We start from the raw sequence: 11698 nt of genomic DNA, 5'->3' as shown, positions 1-11698 counted from the left end.
AACTTAATGTTGGCTTCTGTAGCTCAGCAGCTAGGGTACTGGCCACATACACTGGAGCTGGCAGGTTCAAATCCAGTCTGGGCCCGCCAAACAACAATGACAACTACAACCAAAAAAAGAAAATATATATATATAGCTGAGCGTTGTGGTGGGCACCTATAGTCCCAGCTAGTTGGGAGGCTTGGACTTAAGCCCAAGAGTTTGCGCTTGCTGTGAGCTGTGATGCCACAGCATTCTACCCAGAAAACAGCTTGGAGCTCTGTCTCAAAAAAAAAAGAAAGAACTTACTACTGTATCACCATAAATTAAGAATATTTACAAATGTTTTTCAAATGCTGGGGAAATCAAATAGAAAAAAATTAAGTTTTCATATTTTGCTTACAAATACATACATTTGTCATAAGCTCAGTCCCATATAATTAATTTCTGTTCTGTGTGAGATTAAGTTAGCAAATTTCTGTTTTGTATGAGGTTAAGTTAGCAATACTCATGGGTATGTCAGATTTCGAAATAAAGTCCTGGGAATTTGCTTTTATTACAATTGTATATAATCTCCAAAGCTATCAGAAATTTGTGTTCAAGAGAACCTGTCAGCCTTTCCATTACTTTCCATGAAAGACAAACTTTGGACCTAGCCAGTTAAAAAAACACTTTCTGAGGCGAATCAAAATAAAATAATTGTCTAGAAAGACAAAGGTCCTAGAACAGCCATGGTTAGAGAGACAACCGCTATGTCACCCTTGGTAGAGTGCCGTGGCATCACAGCTCACTGCAATCTCAAACTCTTGGGGTGAAGTGATTCTCTTGCCTCAGCCTTCCAAGTGCTGGGAGTACAGACACCCACCACAACGCCCAGCTATTTGTTGTTGTTGTTGCAGTTGTCATTGTTGGTTAGCTGGCCCGGGACGGGTTTGAACCCGCCATCCTGGGTGTATGTGGCCCACGCCCTAACCACTGAGCAATGAGCACCGCCCAACCTTAATGCTTTTAAGGTTTACTTTTTTCTAGTTAGCCAAAAGCCTAATAAAGGCAACAAAAGGATTATCTAGATGAGGCATAAGATCTGTGCTTCTTTCAGTCCAGTTACTGAAAAGGTTAAAAAAAAAAACTTCTAAAGTGTGATTTTTAAATTAAAGAGAAACATGTCATGTATTTTCATTAAGAGTGGATTAACATTTCAAGAAAAGTTGGTTATTTTAACCAAATTTTATAAATTATAGCGAACTATATCATATGTAAATTTCTTCATAAATTTCGTCTTATGACATCTATCCAAACCTGCACAGATAATTGACAAACCTATTAAAAACCTTCTGTTTTGTCTGTTTTCTTAAATAACCAGTCATCCTATTTCAGAACAAAAGTTTACCACAAAAGAGCTTTTCTTATTCAATATTATTTTACTTTCTATTTAACCTTTCTTATTAAAAATGTTTTCCGTGGGCGGCGCCTGTGGCTCAGTCGGTAAGGCGCCGGCCCCATATACCAAGGGTGGCGGGTTCAAACCCAGCCCCGGCCAAACTGCAACCAAAAAATAGCCGGGCGTTGTGGCGGGCGCCTGTAGTCCCAGCTGCTCGGGAGGCTGAGGCAAGAGAATCGCTTAAGCCCAGGAGTTGGAGGTTGCTGTGAGCTGTGTGAGGCCACAGCACTCTACAGAGGGCCATAAAGTGAGACTCTGTCTCTACAAAAAAAAAAAAAAAAAAAATGTTTTCCGTAAGACAGGATCACAGTTTACTATAAAGCCATTCACTTAGCCAAACAGATAACTAAAAGATTTTAAAAGGCAAAAATTTATTTTATGATAAAGGAAAGACTCAGTTTGCCAAACAATCACAACACCTAGTATGGACAGATGGAGTATGGATGAGACTCAGTTTCCCAATCTTAAGACCTTATATAGACCACTGAAATGTTACACAAAAAAGGTATACCAAAATCTTCTGTTATTTCTGTTAACATCATATGAAAATCTTGTTCAAATGATTTCGTTGCATTAGTGTAATAATGATAAAGTCAATTTCCATACAATTTTATAACAAATCCAACCTAACTTTAATAAATTTTACTTTAAGTTAATTTTTATAAGTCCTTTACTTACTTTTTAAAATTAAATCATAAACACATAGACCATGTATATATTAATGCACTTAAAGGGTACAATGTGCTGATTTCATATAGAATTAGGAGTGTTTACATCACACTGATTAACATATACCTCGTACAATCTTTCCATTTGATTCTAATAATCCTTTCCTTGTTTAATTAATCTTTTTTTTTTTTTTTTTTTTTTTTTTTTAGACAGGGTCTCACCATGTTGCCCTCCGTAGGGTGCAGTGGCATCACAGGTCAAAGCAACCTCTCAAACTCTTGGGCTTAACCTAGTCTCTTGCCTCAGCCTCCCAAGTAGCTGAGACTACAGGTGCTTGCCACAACGCTCAGCTATTTTTTTTGTTGTAGTCGTCATTATTGTTTAGCTGGTCCAGGCCAGTTCAAACCTGCCAGCCCTGGTGTGTGTGGCCAGTGCCCTAACCACTGAGCTATGGGCTCTGAGACTTAAAAAAGTTTTAAAAACCCATAAATTCGATAAAATTATCTTTTTCAACAAAACTAACCTTTAAAAAAAAAAAAGAAATCTTTTTGTGGCCATGCAAGGTGGCTCACACCTATATACCTAGCCCTCAAGGAGGGTGAAGTGGAAGGATTGCCTGAACTCAGGAATTCTAGACCAGCCTGAGCAAGAGAGAAACCCCAGGTCTCCTAAAAACAGGAAAGAAAAAAATAGCCGGGCCTGTGGCAGACGCCTGTAGTCCCATCTACTCAGGAGGCTGAGGCAAGAGAATCACTTCCACCCAAGAGTTTGAGGTTGCTGTGAGCTATGATGTCACGGTACTCTGCACAGAGTGAAACTCTGTCTAAAAAAAAAAAAAAAACCAACCTTATTTGGTTATCATAATGTCAACTCTTAGAGAAACCCAGGACATTAAAGTAACTTTTTCTTTTTTTGAGACAGAGTCTCACTTTGTCCCCCTAGGTAGCAAGAGTAGCCTCTTTAAGACTGTTCTGCCTTCCTTACAAATGCAGGCATTTTTATGGAAAGTTACCAAGAAAAGGCATCTCGAGAATTACAACTTAATCCAAAACTTAATCTACAGCAACATCAAAGTCATCTTTACTGTAATAGTGCAACACTATCTTTTCCTCCTTGTGCTGTTCTCACTAGGATTGTTTGCTCAATTCCTTAAGATATACGTCTTCATGACCTGGGTCTGGGGTTTGGTGACATCAAGGAAAAAGAATGTTTTGGTGGGGGGTGTCCTACTTTTAATTTTAACTACTCCAACGTTAGCCCAACCAACTCCATTTTCCTATTTCTCTTCACTACCAGGCCTATGGAGTTAACTTGAGTTTAGGACGGGTTTCCAGCCAGTCATTTAGAGTCAAAGCTGGTGACCTCTAGAGGCCAAGCAGAAAAAGACTGCCATTGATAAAAAATGAGAGGAGCTACAAAGTGACGGGTGACATTCTGTGTGGCGCAGAATTTGTCTTCACAGGCACATCCCGAAGCACAGTTCTTGTGGGTCCTTGTAGTGTTGTTTTTTAAAATGTGCACAGTCTCCTGAGATGATTATTTCAGTTGGATAAATGTGATTGGGGAGAGGATTTTAAAAGTCATGTTTTAGACCTCATGTTCTAACATGGAAATAGGAGGCAAGGCGTGGAGAGCAAGTTAGAAAAGTTGTTAACATGAGCCTTACTTAGAGTAGTAAAACATTGACTTGTAGGGGTGGCACTTGTGGCTCAAAGGAGTAGGGCGCTGGCCCCATATGCCACAGGTGGCAAGTTCAAACCCAGCCTGGGCCAAAAACTACAAAAAAACAAAACAAAACAAAACAAAAAAAAACATTGACTTGTAACAAAAAAATTACAATAATAATATTTAAAAAGTCTAGAACAAAACACTGGCTGAGCAACATGGGGTCGTGCTAAGTACTCTTTAAGACAACAGACACGTGTCTATAAGATAATTTTAAGTGGGGCGGCACCTGTGGCTCAGTCGGTAAGGCGCTGGCCCCATATACCTAGGGTGGTGGGTTCAAACCCGGCCCCGGCTGAACTGCAACCAAAAAAAAAAAAAAAAATAGCCGGGCATTGTGGTGGGTGCCTGTAGTCCCAGCTACTTGGGAGGCTGAGGCAAGAGAATCGCTTAAGCCCAGGAGTTGGAGGTTGCTGTGAGCTGTGTGATGCCATAGCACTCTACCGAGGGCTATAAAGTGAGACTCTGTCTCTACAAAAAAAAAAAAAAAAGATAATTTTAAGTGAAAAAGATAAATACAACAGAGCGAATGCACACAGAAGGATTTCAGGAAAATTAATGTTAGTCAAAGCCACAGCCCACTTTAAGCTGACAAAATAATCATTGTCCTGGGTGGCCCTGTGGCTCAGTGAGTAGGGTGCGGACCCCATATACCGAGGGTGGTGAGTTCAAGCCCAGTCCCCACCAAACTGCAACAAAAAAAAATAGCTGGACGTTGTGGTGGATACTTGTGGTCCCAGCTGCTCGGGAGGCTGAGGCAAGAGAATCGCCTAAGCCCAAGAGCTGGAGGTTGCTGTGAGCTGTGATGCCACCGCACCCTACCGAGGGCGACAAAGTGAGACTCTGTCTCTAAAAAAGCAAATAAATAAATAAAAATAATCATTGTCTTTTCTTTCTTTATAGTTGCTCAACTTCATAAGAAAATAGAAGAAAGTTCCTGTCTTAGGAGCAGTGCTCTCTCCCCACTTCTTCCTGAGCCAGGTCCTTAAACAACGTCATTTCATAATTCTCCCGTAGGTTAATTCTTAGGAAATCAGCAAGTCTACAGATAGATGCCCTTTCAGTGAATCAATAAACAGTTCCTGCTTTGCACACAACTCAAAGAGGGAGCCCCCATACGGCGAGGAGAAGAAGGAAGTTCAAAGCTGTTAAATACTGGGGCAGCCGCTGCCCTGCTCAGCCTGACTGTCCAGCTGTCCAGCCAACATGAAGACTCTCCTTCTTCTGGGCCTTGTCCTTCTCTCTGTCCCGGCCCAGGGCAAGGTCTTTGAAAGGTGTGAGCTTGCCAGAACCCTGAAACGAATGGGAATGGATGGCTACAGGGGCAACAGCCTGGCAAACTGTAAGTCTGCTGTGCTTCCTACCTTGGAGTTAGCCCAGTGTGGAGACAGTGCGAGGGAAGGAACACGAGGAAGGGCTCTGAGATTTTCTTTGTGGGTTAGTATACTTAGAGTGATCAAAAACATCAGTGTCGATGAAGGAATGAGGACATGGCAAGGGAAAATCGTACACTATTCTAAGTAAAACAGGACCTGCTGTGCCTTTCTAGAGCCCTTAAGTCTGTCCACAGCCTCAGACCCTGAGTGCACACGGGCTGCCTGAAGGACGAACTTGAGGACCTGCTGGAACTCAGCCTTAACTCTAGTATTTTCTCATTTAAAACTTGTGCTCTGAAGGCGGTGTCTGTGGCTCAAAGGAGTAGGGCACCAGCCCCATATGCCGGAGGTGCGAAGGTGGTGGGTTCAAACCCAGCCCCGGCCAAAAACTGCAAAAAAAAAAAAAAAAAACTTGTGCTCTGAGAGCCTAGAGTGATGCAGTATTTTTCTTTTCTTTTCTTTTTAATTCCCCTTCCACAACGTGGCATTTTTATCAGTAAAGGTTTTAGACATTATTTTGAATTCCCCATACAAGGGCAGTGGGAGCTAATTGCCCCTCGGTCCCTATTTGTACAAGAGACTTCCTTCCTTCCCGAGGCTCACATGAGCTTTTTGTTTTGTTCTACTTCTGTGGAACAACAGTTTTTCATGTTCTTTCACACAGTTTGAGATGGACTATTAGGAAAAGTTACTTTATAGTTTGGTCCATATTTGTTGATATGATCATTGTACAGACTTTCAGACTGATGTTTAAACATTTCCCCTCAATATTTTTGAGTGAATAAACAAATGGATGAAATCACAGAATAGTTTTTCCTATTCTGTAACTCTCATTTTTAAGATTCTAACTTGAGATCAAATTCACCTTTAGGTATTGGCAAGAAAATTCTCTCTCTGGGAAAATCCTTATTTTTTTCTGATAAAAATTCATTTTTCCATCAGTTTACTTATCTGTTATGAATTTATAAGACCTAGTCAATAGCTCTGTTCATTTTTCTATTCTAGGCTGAATATTGTCTGAAGGAAGGGTAAAAGCAATGGAAGAAAAAGCTATTTTAATATAAAAATATTAAAGGAGCTTTTATTGTTTGTTTAAAAAAATTATTCACATTGCAAAAGGATTCTCTGTGGAACCTTTAACACTAAAGTGTTAAAAATTTAGAAGGTAAATACATCTTTATACTTATAAGGAAGTCAGTAAAATAGAATTAGCTAAATAGAACTGATTTGGGTCTCTGCAGACTGTCCCTGTTTATTACTACAAATGTGTTCTTTTCAGGGGTGTGTTTAGCCAAATGGGAGAGCAGCTACAACACACGAGCCACCAACTACAACGCAGGAGACCGGAGCACTGACTACGGGATCTTCCAGATCAACAGCCGCTACTGGTGCAATGATGGCAAAACCCCGGGAGCGGTCAATGCCTGTGGCATATCCTGCAATGGTAAGATAAGACAGCATCCAGCAGTGTATGGTGCCCCATGATCACATTAATGTACACAACTATGATTTAATAATAAAGAAAAAAAAGACAGCATCCAGGAGAGGGCCCGGGACCTAAGTGGTTACACCTACAAGAATACAGATTCAGTGTAAATAAAAAAGGCCTTGCAGGATTTATCAGGAACCCAGAAAAACCATCTCAACTTCTAGAAGCATGCAGTCATAATTCCCTCAGTAAGAAACCAAAGAGCTGCTATCATAAAAGATTAATTTTTTTTGATATATAAATGTTTCTGGAATGAACTATTAATTTATTGTAAATAGCCTTGCTGATGCTTTGTCAGAATACTGCTGTTCCTCCCCCTCACTTTGGGGAGATTTAGGGGTATGTTGGTTGTGTAGTCCTTTTTCCATTGTTTAACTTTTTATTATGAAATGTTCTCAATATATAGAAAGTTCGGGAGGTGAGCCATATGTCCTTCATACACTTTGTATTTTTTTTTTGCAGTTTTTGGCCAGGGCTGGGTTTGAACCCACCACCTCTGGCATATGGGGCCGGCACCCTACTCCTTTGAGCCACAGGCGCCATCCTCACACTTTGGTTTTTTTGAGACAGATTCTTACTTTGTTGCCCCAGACTGAAGTGCTGTAATGTCACAGCTCACAGCAACCTCAAACTCTTGGGCTCAATTGATCCTCTTGCCTCAGCCTCCCTAGTAGCTGAGACTACAGGTGCCCACCACAGTGCCTGTCTAGTTTTCCTATTTTAGTAGAGACGGGTCTTGCTTTTGCTCAGGCTAGTTTTGAACTCTTGAGCTCAAAAAAATCCACCTGCCTCGGCCTCCCACAGTGCTGGGATTATGGACGTGAGCCACCGCTCCTGGCCCTCATTACACACTTTTTACATTTGTTAACATGTTGCCATAGTTGCTTCTTCTACATGTTTTTCCTGAGATATTTTTAACTGGATTAGAAACATTATGACATTTCATTTTTAAATTCTTTAGTTTGGGGCCGTGCCTGTGGCTCAGTGAGTAGGGTGCCGGCTCCATATGCCAAGGGTGCTGGGTTCAAACCCATCCCTGGCCAAACTCCCAACTAAAAATGGCTGGGCGTTATGGCAGGTGCCTGTAGTCCCAGCTACTCGGGAGGCTGAGGCAAGAGAATCGCCTAAATCTAGGAGTTGGAGGTTGCTGTCAACTGTGATGCCATGGCACTCTACCGAGGGTGATAAAGTGAGACCCTGTCTCTACAAAAAAAAATAAAATAAAATTCTTTAGTTTGAATGTCCAAAAAGTATAGTTCCTATATAATCATTGTCACTACTAACAATTAACTTATGGATTTGTTTATTTGAGGTGAAACAAATATTTTATTGAACTCATAATAAAAATAGAAATAAATATAAATTCTTAGTACCAAAAGTATTGCATGAACATTACAAACTTGATTTTGTTAAATATATAATTATTAAAATTTCCATGAGAAAAGATTAATCTAAGAATATTCTTTTAAAAGATCAGTTAACTTTTATAATATTTTATACTATATAATAATCTGTGGTCATTAAATAAAAATTAGAAAATGCAAATCAGAAAAAAATAGTACCCAGAATTGTATTACCCAGAGATTTATAAGCATTGGTAAATTTTGGTATATATTCTTCCAGAAGGTACATCAATCATGCATATGTAAGTTAAATTGGCAGGGCATGGTGGCTCGTGCCTGAAATTCTAACACTCTGGGAGGCCAAGGTAGGTGGATTGCTTAAGCTCAGGAGGTTGAGATCAGCCTGAGCAACAAAGAGACCCCATCTCTAAAAACAGAAAAATTAGCTAGGCAATGTGGCAGGTGCCTGTATTCCCAGCTACTCAGGAGGCTGAGGCAGGAGGATCAATTGAGCCCAAGAGTTTGAGGTTGCTGTGAACTATGATGATGCCACAGTGCTCTACCCAGGGTGACAGAGTAAGACTCTACATCAAAAGAAAAGAAAATTATACCACATATCAGGCACATAAAAATCATATAAGCAATATGATATTTTACAAAATTAAATTGCATTATATGTGTTGCTTTACAATTTGCTTATCACACAAAATTATTTCCATGTCAGCAATTAAAATCTGTATTGCCATTTTCGAAGAATGGACAGAATTCTAATATATGAATATCTATAATTTATTGATCCAAGTCTTATTTTTAAGCACTTAGGGTTTTCCATTGTTACCTTTTATAAATTGAGACAAACAGCTTTTTTATTTTTTAGTTTTTTGGGGACAGGGTCTCTGTCTCTCGGGCTGGAGTGCAGATGACTCACTCAGCACAGTAACTTCAAACTCCCACCTGAGCTTCCTGAAGAGCTTCCTGCTGGAGCCAGCCTCCCCAGCAGCTAGGAACAGCCTTGCACATGCATCTTTGTGACACAGGAAAGTAATTCTCACAGCTGGAATCACCTGGAGCTCAAGTGGGTCCTTGGCTTCCAGTGAGAGAGAATGAAGGAGCTGCCTGCAGTGTAAAGCGAAAGCAAATTTTATTTAGGGAATGTGGTAAATGGTCCTCCACAGCTAGAGCCCAGGCTAGTTCTTCTGCAGGGAGAACAGCCCTTGTGGGTTTTTGGATACCTTTATTTAAACAATGGCTTAATCATAAGCTAAGCAGAGGAAGAATATTCATATTAATTTTTGGAAAAGGGTGAAGCTTTCTTAGAATGGGAAGCTCCCCTATCCTCACTTTGTTTATAAGGTCCCTCTGGGAACTGTTCCGATATGGGTGGGAGTTTGTTTAGCACACTAAGGTCTTAGCATTAAAGCATAATGAGCTGCAAGGGCAAGAAGTGACCCGTTTCCTTGCGACCTCAGTTCCAGCTGGTTTTCCCATGTATGGTCACGCATCTGGTTTTTGATCAGGGTGGTTAGGAGCTTTTCACTCTGTTAAGCAATGCCTGCCAGTTCCCCATCTCAGTTTGACTTATTGGGGTGCCTTATCTTACTTGTTAAGGACAAATTTACAATAGTGGTACTGCTGAGTAAAAAATTACAAGGCATCTTTTTTTACAGCGTCTAGTACAAAGAGGACCTTCCATCATATTAGTTAATAATTCCAAAGCTCCCAATGACTTTGGCAAATGAGAAAACAGAATGTTACATTTCATGTGTAATGGGGCAGAATAAAGACAAAGTTTCCCCTGACAAATCACAGATACATGGACTCTTGGAAAATAATTTCTTAGTATTCTTTCCTCGGCTTAACAGAACAAAGCTGGCCAAAACTAAACTTAACATGCAATTTCTAGGAAACTTGTTTTCATTCCTTCCCATTTTTCTTTCAGCTTTGCTACAGGATGACATCACTCAGGCGGTAGACTGTGCTAAGAGAGTTGTCAGGGACCCACAAGGCATCAGAGCATGGTATGTTTTAAGTGTTAAATGGGAAAATGACTCTATTGTTGATATTGGCCATGACAGAAGACTTTCAAAGACAAACATGCTACTGAGAGCTGAAAATTGCATCTTTTGGTTTATGCTAAATCAGCAGTTCTCAACCTGTGGGTCGCGACCCCTTTGTAACAATGAAAATACATTAGGCATTAGGACGGTGGAGAACCACTGTGCTAAAAATCCTTGAAGAAACAGTTACCGTAACTGATTCAGAATGTTACTCTTTTATTACTCCTCAATTTATTTAAGAGATTTCTAGAGCTTTTATGATTCTTCACACTTGATCCATTCTTGAAGCTATGTGTAGAATAAGCAAATATTGAGTGCCCTTTGCAGGTGCTACTGAGGGTTGCATGCTACTTAATCTTACATGCAGCACTCTATGCTCCGCTGAGTGTGCCGAGGAGGAGTGAACTATTTCAGGTGAAGTATTTTAGATACTTTCATTGAATAAATGGCCACACCTGGGTCTATTGGTAGCCTGTTTTTTATCTATTGATAAGAGTTTTTTTCCCCCAAAGGTTTAGAGTATGTATTTTGCAATGTAGATTTATAATAACCTTTTCACTGTTTTACCTTTCTTTCCAGGGTGGCCTGGAGAAATCATTGTCAAAACCAAGATCTCACCCAGTACACTCGGGGTTGTGGAGTATAAGAACAGAATTTTCCTTCTTCGGCTCATTTTGTCTCCTTTCATATTAAGGGAATCGTAGTTAAGTAAAAGGTCACACTCCCATTGTTTCCCCTTTATGCAGAAGCAGGAGAAAAATATATTCTTCCTTCTAAGAGGCTTAATATTCACTAGTGTGGTTATTATTTAATGTTAAGCCTAAGCCATTTTTCAGTTTACAAATAGAACTAATGCTGGTGAAATGTTGCCTAAAACCATGGTCATCAAATCCACGTCCAATACCTTCATCTACGACCAAAGAAGTAATGTAGTTCTTAAATGACACAGTAATTCCCAATTCATAAAGCATATTTCCTCCTAAACTTCTATTCCTATATTTTATTAACTTGAAGATTTATGCATTATGAGTAAATCTGAGGCAGATGAGCTTGCAAGCGTTGAAACAATTACTAATTAACCACAGGTGTGACATCACACATGCTGTAAGAAATATAAACATTATCATTAAAGGCTTTGCAATGCAAACTTTGTCTTTTTTTTTGTTTGTTTAGCTCCATCTAGGGTCTCTGAAGAAAAACTATATATATTTCAAAACAATGATTTGGCTCTGTTACTATATGCCTATATCCTTCCCCAGCTGAATATTACTGGAGAAAAATCTACAAGCATGCTGACGGGTCTCACTTTAACTTCATAACCACAAATATCAAATGGGCCCTCAAGGGAGGCTTCCATCTCAGTCACGTCTCTGCATTCCTTCTGTGTTGGTGGCCCTGATCTCCAAAATCACTGTTTTACTCTTCTCTCCTAAAAAACCCCGACACACACATCCCACAGTCCCCTGTGCCCCCCATCCTCCACCACCCTCTGCTCTCAGCAGATAACCTGGCCTCGTGTTTCACAGAGAGAACATAAGTAACTTCACACAAAGTCCTTCCTTCAAAGTCACCAATCAGCTCTCTGACACCTTCCCCTCATTTCCGGGATGAAGGGCCTG

The 11698-nt window shown here is 40.2% G+C and overlaps 1 protein-coding gene across 1 annotated transcript; it reads left to right on the top strand.

The window, feature by feature from the left end:
- The first annotated feature begins 4945 nt into the window (after positions 1-4945).
- On the top strand, positions 4946-11226 carry LOC128581624 (lysozyme C). Its single transcript, XM_053584707.1, has 4 exons — positions 4946-5156; positions 6470-6634; positions 9962-10040; positions 10659-11226. The coding sequence occupies exons 1-4, from the start codon at positions 5021-5023 to the stop codon at positions 10723-10725; spliced, it is 447 nt and encodes a 148-aa protein (XP_053440682.1). The 5' UTR covers positions 4946-5020; the 3' UTR covers positions 10726-11226.
- Positions 11227-11698: the final 472 nt, after the last annotated feature.

This window comes from Nycticebus coucang, chromosome 3 (genome assembly GCF_027406575.1).
Source record: "Nycticebus coucang isolate mNycCou1 chromosome 3, mNycCou1.pri, whole genome shotgun sequence".
Lineage (NCBI taxonomy): Eukaryota > Metazoa > Chordata > Mammalia > Primates > Lorisidae > Nycticebus > Nycticebus coucang.
Note: the sequence above shows the minus strand (reverse complement) of the source record. Positions and strands in the feature narration are given on the sequence as shown.